At 38.8% G+C, this 14,395-nt stretch overlaps 1 protein-coding gene and 1 long non-coding RNA gene across 2 annotated transcripts in view; one reads left to right on the top strand and one right to left on the bottom strand.

Annotated features, from left to right (window-relative positions):
• LOC141926594 (uncharacterized) overlaps positions 1–731 on the bottom strand; it is a 36,939-nt gene extending 36,208 nt beyond the window's left edge. The window contains exon 1 of the long non-coding RNA XR_012624158.1: positions 608–731. This is a non-coding gene — a long non-coding RNA (uncharacterized LOC141926594). The remainder of the gene's footprint in view (positions 1–607) is intronic.
• A 5,826-nt stretch (positions 732–6,557) lies between these two features.
• OLFM3 (olfactomedin 3) overlaps positions 6,558–14,395 on the top strand; it is a 66,476-nt gene continuing 58,638 nt past the window's right edge. Inside the window, exon 1 of the mRNA XM_074832644.1 lies at positions 6,558–6,861. Coding sequence (XP_074688745.1) covers positions 6,793–6,861 — 69 coding nt within the window. The 5' untranslated portion in view covers positions 6,558–6,792. The remainder of the gene's footprint in view (positions 6,862–14,395) is intronic.

Below are 14,395 nucleotides of genomic sequence, written 5' to 3'. Positions count from 1 at the left end.
ACTTGGGACGGAGCTAGTTTGGAAGTTTCTTCACTCGTGACAACTAGTGTATAACCTGGATAACCTCCTCCACAGATTAACAAGAGCAGATACTATTTGATAACTGCCAGGAGACACACCAACTTACTTTTTAGAAAGACTTACTTTAGAACCTAACAAATGTGTGAAGTAAACTGAAATACCTTTTTAAAATATTTCTCTTACTAACATTTGTCTTTTAGAAAGCTGTCTCCCTACTTAAACTGATCTCAGAGAGAATACTGACACATACTTTTCACAGCCATGATCCTACATCAGTATTCAAAATCTAATCCTACAGAAGCACCAGGGGAATGCCAGTAAACATCAGTTTAGATGATTTCTTTTTTTCAGATCAGTTATATTCTAGCATCCAGCTGGAATTAAAATATCAGACATGTCAACTAACAAAAAATTATCATAACAGTTTATGTCATCAGCCATAACAAGCGTTCTTCTTGACTACACGGGACATAACCACAAATATTGCAATAGTACCACAAATAGCACCATACAACTAGGTTCTTTTAAAAACTGAAACTGATTAAAAATCAAAGCAATGAACTACTGTATTACAGAAAACACCCACCTCTTAAGCTCACTCGTCTTTATGGCAAGTTCTTACGCAAACTTTTCTTTCTCCATTCCAGCAGAAATTTCTGCACAGAAGACAGATGTGAGATACTAAATACACTGATTCTTCATTTGGGGAAAATATCAGGTATGGAGGTAACATTCACAATCTTAAAATAGAACAGAACATAGAATCCATCAGAATGTTTGCACCATAATTTAGAATCATGATCTAATCTTTCTTCTAAGTACTTGCACCCTTAAGTGATTATGACAAAGACTAGTATTGCAATTGAACTTTTAGTAGTGATTCCTTGTTAATACTTTTACTATTTTGAGAGCCAGACCTGCAGGATGCTGAGCCCCGGTGAACTCTCTAATGATCAACAGCTGAGGATACTTGGGTCCTTTCAATTCCCACAAACATGTTGTTACACAGGATTATTGCAAGCAGCCTCTTTACCGTGACACTCTGGTCAATAAATATCCATATATATGCTATATAGGACAAACTATTTTTGCTTGCATATAAACTTTTAGAGAAGTAAAATTACTATCAAAATAAATTCATAAATGTGTCATCATAGAGCATACTGCTCTGTCTTTGTTACTTTTGCAGTGTGTATTGGCAAAGTACATTATGTTCTAAATTAGAAGAAATATTTAATATTAAAACATTCTACAAATTCCTAAGACTTAGCTGGGGAAATAATTTTCTGATCTTTTAGGGTTTTTTTTTTAACTTTTTAACTTAAAATTTAAAGTTTTTTTAATTTTAACTGTGACTTGACAGGCTGCAAATTATCTATTTTAAGAGGCAATATCAAATTTTAAATTATGCCAAATGAATATTTTACTGTTTAAAAGTTATATTATTCCTATTCACATTGAGTAATTGTACCTTGTTTTCAAAATCTGTCAGCCAAACCAAATTTCTATTAAACTGACTAGATTTTACTATCTGCACTAGAATTGTGAAATAAAACATATTTCAAAGTTAGTTCTGCAAGTTTCACTTATTCTATGTGATCGTGCAATTTTGAGAACAAGAATACACTTACTGTCCTTGTGATCTTTTAAGAGAGGATCTTAATCCTTAAACTTTCCAATATTCAAAACTACAAAAGTCACACATAACCAATAACACACTTAAAGGCCACTCTGATGGGGTATGTTGTATTGTACTTGTCCATATTATAAGGGGGAAATACCAGAAAGCTTGTGAGCAGAGTTCCATAACCTTCTAAGAAAAGTAATTTTGGTAGATAAGCATTCTTCATATACGCTGTCACTTTCACGGAGAATGCCATTCCTACATTTCAAACTGATGAAATCTTTAATTACATGCTTTCATTTCTATTTATACAGTAACTTAAGTATAACTGATTTGTAAATCTGAAAAGACTATAGCCATATGGTGTTTCTTTACCAATTAAAGTTCAACAAAAGTAAAATCTAAATATGGATCAATTTTAGAGAAAGAATTGGAGATCTGAGAGAGGTGCTTAACTCATTGGTTCCCTATTCAACCTGTCCACCTCATCCAGTACCTAAATATTTCTGTATATCTGTCACTTGCAACTTTGTATACTTCGCAGAAGCCAGTAACCATTATACTGATGCACAGCTGCCTTCACCTACAGTACACTTCACACTGGCGTTGACAGTAAGCTCACTGGGAATAACATTAGTATTACAGTTCTTCAAAAACTTAAATTTTAACTATTTTCAGTGCACTCTTTACAGAAATATATACAAAGGAATGTAATTTTCACAGAAAAGTTCCTAAAAAAACACCGAGTAACAAAAATTCTTTTAGAAGATTCACTTTAAGAGAGCAGGGGGCAAGAAAAACATAAACTGCTGGATTTATTTTCAACAGTTCCTTAGTCACCTTTCAATTTTCATAATGTACAGAAAAGCAAAATACATTTTTCAGGTATTAGTAGGATTTCAAAAACTACTGTGTTGACCTAATTGTAGCATTCTCTTTAGTAAATTAATCATCACTAGGACAGTTACACTGATAAAACATGTTTCTAAAACCTCATTTCAATATTGTAACTAACTAATATAGCAACGTGGATTAGGAAGTGAGGTTGTAGTATTGGCAGATTCCAAAAAAGACAACTCTCCTTACGTGACTGATAACTATAAAGTATATTTCAATCAGATGGCAAAATCTATCCAAATATAAGCAAATTTAATTATTTACAGTAGTCCTGAATTTTGTCCCATATCTGCATATCTCTGTATTTTATTTAACATCAACATATTCTTCACTGGCCAAATTAAATGAATTAGTATTTTACTGATTCTTCTATTCACTTGATTTAACAACGTTTCAAGCAATCTGTTTCTCTCACATTCCTTACAAATGTAATCAAATATAACATCTATCATAAAAGTTTAGCTTCTGTATCATTGATAGCTTAATTTTGGTTTTATCTTTTTCTCTCTTTAGTCTCAGTGAAGTACCAAAATCTCTTCTATAATGAAAGACACATTTATGCTCTCCAAGGACATTTCAGCTCCATTAAAGTCAACAAGGGTCAGTATTCAACCCCTCTTCCCAATTCCCTGAACTTCTTATTCTTATAATAAATATGGAAAATGCCTAAAATTCCAAATCTAGACCACCTTCCCAACTGGGTGAAAAATTCAACACCCATGAAATATTCAATGTAAGACCGATTTCATGAAAAAAAAATTCTTGTCTAGAAAAAATATTTGATAGCACTGCAATTAATACAGTATTCAGATGCGACCCGCAATAAATAGAGAGTGTCTTTCTACAAATGCCTATGTATGTTGCCTTTTATCATAACTCCCGTCAGTATTTTCAAGCTGTCAAACTCAGACTGCAGAACTTGGAACTTATTTATATGTAATTCAGTACCTACACCCAATTTATCAACTTCAGTTTCCAGCGTACCCAAGTGAACAAGTATCTGTCTTATTCCAACTGCTAGCACTACACTTTGCAATATGGTGAGAAAAAGAAGTTGTTATAACTTTAGCCACACACTGAGAATGTTCTTCAGTATCTAGACAAGCTGTATCCAGCGTGCCTCCATTTTGCTAATACACTGTCATTGATGCCTGCAGGAAAGCTTTTGATATCTCTTTTCCTCTATCTCACAACTGAGTATTTTACCCTGACTGCAGCCATCTCCATACAAAGAGTTCAAGAAGAAATTTAATTAACATAGAATTTCGTAGGTTTTAAGGATGATTAAAAGACTTGTTGGAGAGAAATCTTCAGAATCAGTTATTCCCTTCCCACTTTGGAGCATACAGCAGAAGTAAAAACTTCTCATACGGACTTGAATTTTGTTTAATTTTTCAGATACATTTTAACAAACTCGATTATTTCAGATACTAATTGCTAGTGATTCTCACCACTCTCTAGACAGTCTATTCTGACCAAAAAAAATGACTTGTCAGGTTGCTAGAGGGTAGAGAAGCAATCTACTACATATTTTCTTTTTCTTCTTAATGGATTGCTAAAATCAAGTGGAATAGAACCAGGTTACCTTATGCTGTCCTTTTGAAACACATTTTAGTTCCTTCTCATGTATCAAATTGTTAGTTTGTAACATGTAAAATTATCTGAGGAGTTCAGATCTAAAGTCTCACATTTTTCAGGGGCCTAGGGAACCATTTGTTTTATTTTTAACTTGTACTCCAGCATTTCACTGATTTCAAAGACATATATTCCAAGCAGCATCAGGAAGTGGACAAACATACTGCGTCACTGAAGCTCTTCAAAAAGTTTGCATTTTATGATTAATTTAATAGTTCATACATTTTGCCAATTTTATCTGATAGACTGAAAAAGGGGGAAGGGGAGAAAAGTGTGGGGAAAATAAAGATAGGGAAAATAAGAGAACTAGTCACTGAGGTACTCTAGAAAAAGATCTAAATACCTTCATACCTGCCTTTGAGACTTTAGAATCTATGTTCTTTTATCATAAGAAATTGTTTCTTTTGAAAACACCATTAACTCTGTCCTTTGGAGAAGCTTGGATTTTCAGTACTTTGGTACTTATTATTGAATCTATATTAATATATGCAGCTGTCCCTTTTTATATTCTTTATCATTATTTCATACAAAATAGACCTTTTACATCTTTTCTACCTAGTCTCCTTTCTGTATCTTTTAATATTTTCTTTGTAGAAGGAAATTCAATAGAGTCAGTATCAGAGGGGATTCTCTTTCCATTGTAGACCCTGGAATGTCAATGGAAGATCATTCACAAATTCTGTAATTTCCTCTTCTTGTCATAAGGAACTACACTTTGTAGATCTACCTTCCATGGAAATGAAAGACTGCATCTTTGCAAAAGGTACTACTGACCAAAAAGGGGGTTCTGGCGGTCATCTTACCATAAAACATAAATTTTGATTCATTCACAAAAGAAAATCTGGTTATTTTAATCCTCGAAGAACATCAGAACTCAAAAATATAATAAATCACCATAGGAAAAATGGGCATTTTTGATCTGGGAACATTATGCCTAGGATATGCAATCTTTTTGAATAATGTACGGACAGAGCAGTTTCTGCTTCATTTGTCTTTCAGTGGTGGTCTTAACTCTTGAAGATAAAAGACAACAGTCTCATAGGCTTGAAGAAAGTGAGTTGGAAATCCATGTCCTGTCCATACTCATCTTAATAGACACTCAAGCAAAACACCCTCCCAAGCTTGGACTATATTTTTTTTATACTGAAGTTTTGCTTCTTTAAGGATATTTTTATCCTATTTTTTCCTTTGTTAAGATTACATAGCACCTAAAAATCCACAACAGCACTGATCTTTCTGTTCTAGCTGCTGAAAAAGTCCATGATGTAGACCCCAGAGAATTTAATCAAGACCCAAAATAATGTGAACTGTAAAACTAATATATTTTTGCCATGTAAAGCTGAAAAACTAATTTATAATAATCTTTGTTACAATCTCATAACTAAGGTTACCCTGACCATAGATCATGACCTTGAATCTTGTAAGGGAAAATAATTGAAACTTTAACACACTTCGCCCTCACTAACAGGATGGTGCTGTTATAAGTGTGATTTACATTTGGGCCATGTTCAGCTGTGCTGAACATGCAACCCTGAGGAAGCCACATGCCATTGTTGGACTAGGTGATCTTCAAAGTCTTTTCCAACCTAGATGATCCTGTGACAGCCCTGCCTGTCCTTCCTCACATGTAGCTGTGGAAGTGACCAGGAGCTGCCACACAGGCAGGGAGGGGCCCACCCAGAGCCATGGCTGGCAAACCAGCGTCGTCTCACTACAAATAAACCGGTTGAAGCAGAGAAAAGGAAACTCCGGATTGCGTGGTACAACACGTCCCTGGGAGGGATCCCAAAGGACTCTTCAACCAGTCACCTCCACCAACCTTCACCTACACAGGCGCTCCCACCACAGCTCACCGGCCAAGGAAGGAGACGCGGACCGTTCCTTACTGGCCCGTGGCCCAGCTGGAGAGCAGAGGTGACTTTCCCCTCATCAGGGCTCAGCCAAGCCCTGATTTAACCTTCCAGGTGGGGGAGCGAAAGGGCGGGATTCCCCAGACGAAACCGCTCTCCCCGCCCTGGCACGCGCGGCTCCCACAGCCGCCCGCCCTTGCCCCTTCCCCAGTGCCGTGGGGCCAGGGGCTGCCCCAGCAGAGGCGCGCCCAGCCGCCTGCAGCCCGCGGGGGAGCAGCGCCCCCCGCCCCGCAGGGACGAGCCCCCGCCAGCCGCCGCCGGGGGGGAAGAACGCAAAATTCGGACGCAGCTCGGCTTGGCCGCCACCGCCTCCCCGCCCGCCCCGCGCTAGCGGCCCGCGGCTCCCTCCCGGCGGCGGTGATGTCACATCCGCCGCCCGCTCCCCGCGCCCGTCCAGCCGCGCTCGCGCCGCCGTCCCCCGAGCCCAAACTTTTGCGGTGGGCTGGCCGGGGGCGGAGGGGAGGGGCGGGGGTGGGACGGGGCCGCGGAGCCGCTCCGGCAGCACGGGCAGCGCCGTCCTCGCCTGCCCTCCCCGCGCCGAGGCTGCCCGCGGAATGAGCGTCCCCCGGGCGGCTGCCGCTGCCGCCTCCTCCACTCGGGCTCCGGCGGGCGGGCAGACAGCGCGGCTGCCGGCGCGGTCGCTGCAGCGGGAGCGGAGTGAATGACCGGGGGGGGGCGGCGCGGAGAGGCAGCCCCGGCATCAGGATGAGGGCGCCCGCCAACATCCTCAACCTCCTGCTGCTGTCCTTGCTGGCCGGCCTCGATCCGTCCAAGGTAGGAGCCGGCCGGGCGCCGCGCCCCGGGAGCCCCCGCGGACGGGCGGGTTCCGCCGGCCCCGCCGCGGCGGAGCACGGGGAGGCAGGCGGTGCCGGCCCGCACACGGCGGCCGCGGTGGCGGGCGGTGCGGCTCTGCCCGCGTCTGGCTCCGCAGGGGGGGCGGCCGCGCGTCCTTGGGCGTCCGGTGGGCCAGGCGGGAGAGTTGGTGTTGGGAGCGGCTGCGCCCGGCCCCGGGGCGCGCCGCGGGGGAGCGCGGGTGCCACGGTGCGAGAGAGGGGCTGCGGGGCCCGGGCACCACGCGTATCTCCCCGCCACCACCCAACGCAGAAGTTCCGTCAGCTGCGCGGAGAAGAGGTGGGGAGGGGGGGCAGCCTGGGGCAGGGCAGGGCAGCGGGGCTCCCCCGCGGCTCGGGCCGGCCGGCGGCAACGGCGGCTTACCCGGCTCGGGGCACGGAGGGATTTATACCAGCGCTCGGTGGCTGCACCAGTTCAGGGGAGGCAGCTGGGAGCGGGCATCGACAGCCTCCGACGGGAAATAAATTTGTTTAGAGTGGAACCGGAGGCGTCACGTGAAGACGCTGATTTTAGTACTGGAGCCACACTCCAGGCTGCTGCAGAGTTTCGTTATCTTCAGATGCGTTCAGGTCACCGAAAGATCACATCTGAGATTGCAATAATGATAAAAGCAAACAATATGTTTTAGCCACGCAACCTGGCTTGTGAATGTGATTTTAAATTAAATCATTAAAAAAATCAGAATTGCACTTCAGCAATAATGACTGAAACCCTCTAGGCCTGCAGATGTCTGTAGCGCTGCATCTTACAGACATAGAACTTGTCTCATTTGTCTTCTTCTGACATGCAATCTTGTAACTGTGAGCATTACAAAAAAGTAATGAGAGAGAAAACGTTCTTATGGCATTGCAGTCTACTGCCGGCAGTAGTCCATAGTGTGTTGCCACAGTTCATGTTGCATGTTGGTGAATGTCATTTTAATGATACCGTGTAGGTACCAGTCAAGTATATGAGGCAATGCACATGTCTTCTGGCAGGTTTTTCCCTTTAAAATAAAGGCATAAGTCACATAAATTAATCGTATACAAATACGTACAGAATTTCCAACAATATGGAAGGGATGTTCCTCTTTAAAAAATATAGATGGAACTTAAAAAGCAATTCAGTGGAAATGTGATTTATGGCTGCAGTATTCTGACCACATTTTAATAAGTAAGATACAGTGACAAAAAAGCAGGAGGTGATATAGAATTAAGAAATTAGCCAAATAATTAATTATATCAATGTTATTAAATAGGAGCTATTTGAAAGTATCAGCTATTGCTAGTCTGTAAAGAGACTCATCAGGCAACACACAGGAGTCCCACATCTGTGTGAACAGCAACACATGGTCACATTATAATACAGGTTTCCACACACTCATTTTTCTTTTTTTTTTTCTATCTTCTGTTACACTTTGCGAGATCTATTAAAGTTAAGACACTTAAAGAGACTGAGAGCAGGAAAAGCAAAATTTGTATCACTGTCTAGCCACAGAAGAGTAAAACCACTTAATGAGGCAAACGAGCTTCAGCTGTCAGAATTATTCTTTTAGTTCAGTTGTCAGAGATATGCCCCAAAATAACAGTGGGAAGAAGTGCTCCATCTTACATGTCTGTCACCATCCACCACTGAAAAGCAGCATAAGCCACTGGAATGAAATGGCATAAATTAACTTTTCAAACTTTGCTTCTAGCCCTTTTTGCTGTGGCATACTGTGCAGAGGGCATAAAAATGCCCTTTTATTCATCACTCTGTGTGACATTTTCAGGGATATTAAAATGTTCATTACAGGCTCTTTTAACTTTGTGAAGGGGTCATGAGCCAGAAAGCTCAAAAGATTATGTGAAAATAAGAGCCCTTAATCAAAGTCTGGTGTTTATCAGAGCCAAATTGGGTTTTCAGAAATAAAAGCATGAGATCAAATGGTTAGTCAGATCCTTGGTTAAGATGCTACACCACATTAAGCATAAAAAAGATGCCACATGAAAGATAATCATTTAGTGTTGTTGACTATGAACAACAGATTTCATATTTCTGTGAAAAATTATATATGTAAAAATGTTTACAGGTTTTTTTAGCAAATAAGTACAAGTTGTAACTGAAATCCCACTTTAGAAATTGAAGTAGTGCTCACTTATTTATCTTGCTTTATGTTAAATTGAAATGGAATAATAATTTTCTGCCCTGCAGATTAGGAAGCAAATACATCATGTGAAATTAAATGTAGGAAACAAGGGGATGTTAAATTCTTCCTTTTACAAAAAGAATTGTGCAATATGCTCATGACTAGACAGACAACTTTTTCTGTGGCCTTGGCACTCACAAACTATTCAGCTTATGAAAATAAATCACATCAGACATTTCAACGTATACATCATACATTCCTGTTCATGTCCTACATAAGTAATATTTAATAACTTATTTTACTGATCAGCTACTTTTAAATAATGCCTGGGAAAAAAAGCTTTGATTTAGTACCAGGCCATCACTGACTCAAGACTGCTGTCCACAGGCATTCTTATTATGACAGGGCTTTTATGCTAAACTTACTAGGTTATTTATTGAGAGTAAAGTGTTTAAGTATCGCCATCTTATGGTAAAATATATAACAAAAAAATACATATAGTTTATTCTTGAATCTCTGGAACATTAAGATTTTATTTCAACCATGGTAAATTATTGCCCATGTTTTTGTTTTGTTGTCTTGTTTGGGTTTTTTTTCTGTTAAACATGATATAGACTATTGACCAGCTCTGGAAATTCTTCTTTAACAAATGGAAGACAGCTCAGTATTGACTAATTTTAAACACTTTCAGTGCTAATTACAGAATATCAATTTTAACAGACTTATTAAATGTTATATCATTTAATTTGATTCTAATTTTCTCTGTATTTACATAGGAAAATACAATAAATATTTCAGTAAAGTTTTATTTCCAGCAGGGTGGCTAGATACTCAGCAGGAAGCTGAGGGAAAGGACTTGGAATATAAAAGCTTTCCTTTCTCTTATGCTTAAGTGCAGTATCTTGAAAGAAGCAACTATTAAATATTAGGAAATTTCTAAGAGTTACTGCTAGATGGCATCTCTGTGCTGCTTTTCTACAAGCCTGGAGTTTTCTGTAATGACCTTCATAGTATGTAAAGTGGACTTCTTTTATATGGGTTGCTTTTGCTGGCCATCATTTGATAACCACAGTAGTACAACCAAGGAAGCATTTTATAGTGATGCAATACTGCTCCACATAGAAATCAAGCTCAGCAGGTTTCAAAGTCTAGATGGCATTTTTTAAGTTTAATTTTGAAAATTTAAGTAGATCTGAAAAAGATGTTCATTTTTCAATGCATTGAATGAACTTTATGACTTTAACTTTTATAATGGCAGTATGTCCTACATCTGTTGGGTTTCAATTATTTGAATTTCACAGAAAAATGTTTCAGAAGATGGCTGCCAAGTACAATCCCAAACAGAAGCTAAGTATAATACCATTAAGGACAGTTACAGAAAGCAACTGTTACCTGTATTCATTGCTTGGGATATCAGGATGTTTGGGAATATTAACATTAAAAAATAAAAGCAAATTGGAAACTAGTCATCTATTTTGAATGCTTAATTAAACTTTGCATCTTTGGAATGGCTGTGTTTCTAGGTTTTAAAAATCTACAATTTTTACACATAATCACACTACACAACTAGCCACTAAAATCTTTCTTTTTCACAGAGTTCAAGAACTTGTCAGTAGGAAGAATGCACTGCTTTAATGTTGTTTTGCAGTACAAATTAATTCATCCCTACTGTGAGATTTTATAACAAGAATACTATGTACAAACAAGGGTTACCACAATACACTATTTTTGTTGGAAATATGACTCATAGTATTACAGTGGACTGCAAAATTAAATGGAAATCTCATTAGCTACTTGGAAATTAATTTACCCTGTTTCATACAGTGTTAGTAGTTAGTCAATATGAAAATTGTATATAATTATTTACCCTACGTGATTTAAGAATGCTCTAAATCACTAATTGCTGAATGTGGTCAACTGTCGCTTGGTGTCTGCTCTCCCATTTCTGAATAACATGATTCAATAGCCACTGAAGAACATCCTATTGCTATCAATATATCCTGGGCCCTCTCCCAGGTGTCATTCCAGTTATGCTACTCTCACTCTAGTAACTTCAGTCAACGGGTAAAGACTAAAGACTGTTGTTAACACTATGGGTTCTTCCTGCAATGGTCAATACAATGCTTTCTAAACTTTCATCCCTGGAAAAAAAGATGCTTCATACATTTCCTATTCATCCACACTTAATGACACACATCCACCATGTCATATAAAATCACAGAAAGGTATTCACTACATCATATTAAGATCTTAGAAGAGACTATTAAAAAACATGCACATGAGTGACATTTGTGTGACTTAACTCTTCTGGTGCTATCAGACATCACATGGTCTTTAAGGGCTTTTTAAAACTGTTGATGATATGTGAAGAGCTTCCTCTAGCTAAAAACAAATTCCTCTGTTGTTCACTATTAATATGACTGCTACTTCTTTGAATGCAATCATATGCTGATTATATACATTATATATAATCTCAAAAACAATTTAAGTATATGTATAGACAGACATGTGTTTACATATGTTAAGTAATTCTTTTCTCACAGGAAATTATTTTCCCATTAGATGCATATTCCCTTCAGGTAACCAGGCTTCCACCTTTCTTCTATATTTGGTCAAGTCATAAGCCAATAAAGAAGGAACAATTCACAAAACATGCAAAGAAGGCAAAGCTGAAGCAGAGAAGGTGACTCTCAGGAACAGGAAATGCAGTATAACAGCTATTAAAACAACATCCAGCTGAAGCTCTAAAAACAGTGTTTCTAGTTAGCTACAGATTTAACACAATTATAAATTTTCAGTTCAAATCCATGAAGTTCATAAGGGGCCTATTAAGAAATGAAAAGGTAGTCCTCAGAGAGGGTCCAGTCTATTTTAGGCACTGAAATCCCCTTTTTCAATACTGTGGTATGACAAAAATGCTTCAGGGCATCACTTAGGCATTCTTAGTGGATCTTCACTGAAAGCCAGGTAAAATTCAAAAGCCTGGTGTAAATCTCTGCAGCAGCAGTCTGGGAGGAGCCCTCTCAAATACTATCTTTCACAAGGACAGCAATCTATCCTCCTGCTTCACTCCACAAGATAGTGGATTTCTTGTCTGAGATGAAACCTAGAGAAAGTGAGGATTTTGTGTGCTGGGCTTTGAATACAGAATTCTTTTCATGAGGGAGCATTCAGGAACAAGTGGAAAACTTCTCTTATAGAATGAACTGAAAAATTCAGAAATTCTTGCATTTAAGCCTAAGTGGGATAAAACCAGAGAGGAAGAGCATACCTCAGAATTCCAGACCAGATCTACTATTCACATGTTTTTAGACCAAGATGCATGACACAAGCACGTTTCTATACATGTTAATCATTCCACCTAAAAACTTAGCCAGCAGAATTCTTAGTCCTCCAAGCCGGTAAAAAACAGAAATGCAGTGGCAGTACATATCACTCTTAAAAATACTTTGAACAGTCTACAGAAAAACATTCAGAAGTTAAACATTTTTATGTATTTCAAGAATTCTGAAAGAAGATCTAAGAGCTTAAATTGTACTCATTTAATATAAGGATACAGTGTGCACAACTTCCTGTGTGGTCAGCTAATAAGTGTGCACCTGGTGTACCTGCAGAACAGAACAATTTACTATTCACCTGATCTGACCTCATTTTTCAAAAAGGAGTTCTTTCACATACACACACCAAAAAAGACCCAGCTCCAAATCTGTCCCCCTTCAGTATTTTTACTCACTTTTCCTAAGAGGAAATTATCTTAATGCATTCACAGGGAGATCTCTTAAGAACTCTCAAAGTACACAACATCAATCTTCGTGTACTTTGTGCTGGCATTAATGATGTTTTTGTTGAGTTTGCAAAAAAGAAAAAGCAGGTGATAAAGATCTTAACCATTCCTTTATTCAGTCAGCTGGGACATTTTCCTAATGCTAGAAAGAAATTCATTTTCTAGAGGACACAATTCCTCTTACTTCATTACTAAGTTATCTTTACCACCAATTCTTTTGTTTATCATATTTGCACTGGAACACATTTCATATTAACTGGAAAGGACAGTGCATGTTATCCAAGAAGTAAGAATATAAGTGAAACAGAAGTGTAAAAGTGGCTGTTTTGTAGTGAAGGCTGCATAGAACTCTAATTTAGAAATGGACAAAAAGTTGCAACTTTAACAATTCTGATTATGGCACATTATTATCTAGCTATCTGAAGGACACCCATCCACCACTGATGGCCACTTGATGCCTTTCGCTGGAGCTACCCTCTTTTCAAGATGCAGGAATCAAACATGAGTAGTTCAGTTAGGGGAGAATTTGTCTCTGTTCATGAATTTAAGATTCATATTACAATGTGTGGGTGATAGTGAAACTCAAGCAAAGACAATTCTGAGATTAGTTCTTAATGTGCACAGCACAGTGTCAAGAAATGTATCTGAAAAAAAAGGAGACAGATCTTGGACATAACTCCTATGTCACAGCATTACTTCAAGAATCAGTGACTGACCTCACTGTAAGCATGGACTGCAGCTTCAAATTTTTCTGTTAGTAGCTTCAGTCTTAAAGGTAACTGAACTTCTATCAGCAACATAATTTATCAGAACACTTGAAACTATTTCAAAAACATTACTATTGTCGTTGTTATATTCCTGTTATTAAAGGATTTAAAGCCTAGACTTGTTTTTGTTTGGAATTGGAGAATTCATATTTCTATCTGAAAGAGACACCAAGACATATTTTTCATAAGTCAGTAAACAATCATGAAGTGGAACTTGAGTTATAGGCAAAAGTAGGTTGAGTAGGAAATACCAAGCCTATAGATATGGAATTTTGTAAAGTCTTACCCAGCTGCTTCTGTATCTATGCCTCTTCACAAGAAAGAAAAACATATTATATAATTATTCACAAAATATGCACTCCTATTTATTTAAAACTTTTTTCCTCAAGAAAAATTAATTTTAATATTCTGACCCCTTCTGAGCCTTCCACAGACTTTTAAATCACTTGAATAACTAACCTACAGCAGCCCCAGATAACACAAATGTGATTTTTTCATCCTGCATTCCCCTCAAAAAGTCATGTCTGCTGCACTGCCTTCTAACCAAACAAATCCTTGTAACTGTGAATGCAGATTTAATATTTCTATTTACTTACTTCACTGAAAAGCATGCATCAGTCAGTATAACAGCTGCTTCAGCAAATTCTGAAAGCAAGCAGCCTCTTCACTCCTGTGGTTTTGGGAAATAGTGTTTACATCCTCCTGAAACCGTAAAGTTACCTATAAGGGGGGAGTCGGAACAGTTGGAAAAGACTCAGTTCAGAGGACTGCAGCTTCACAAAACTCTCTTATTAAGTG

This window comes from Strix aluco, chromosome 8 (genome assembly GCF_031877795.1).
Source record: "Strix aluco isolate bStrAlu1 chromosome 8, bStrAlu1.hap1, whole genome shotgun sequence".
In the NCBI taxonomy this organism is placed as follows: domain Eukaryota; kingdom Metazoa; phylum Chordata; class Aves; order Strigiformes; family Strigidae; genus Strix; species Strix aluco.
Note: the sequence above shows the minus strand (reverse complement) of the source record. Positions and strands in the feature narration are given on the sequence as shown.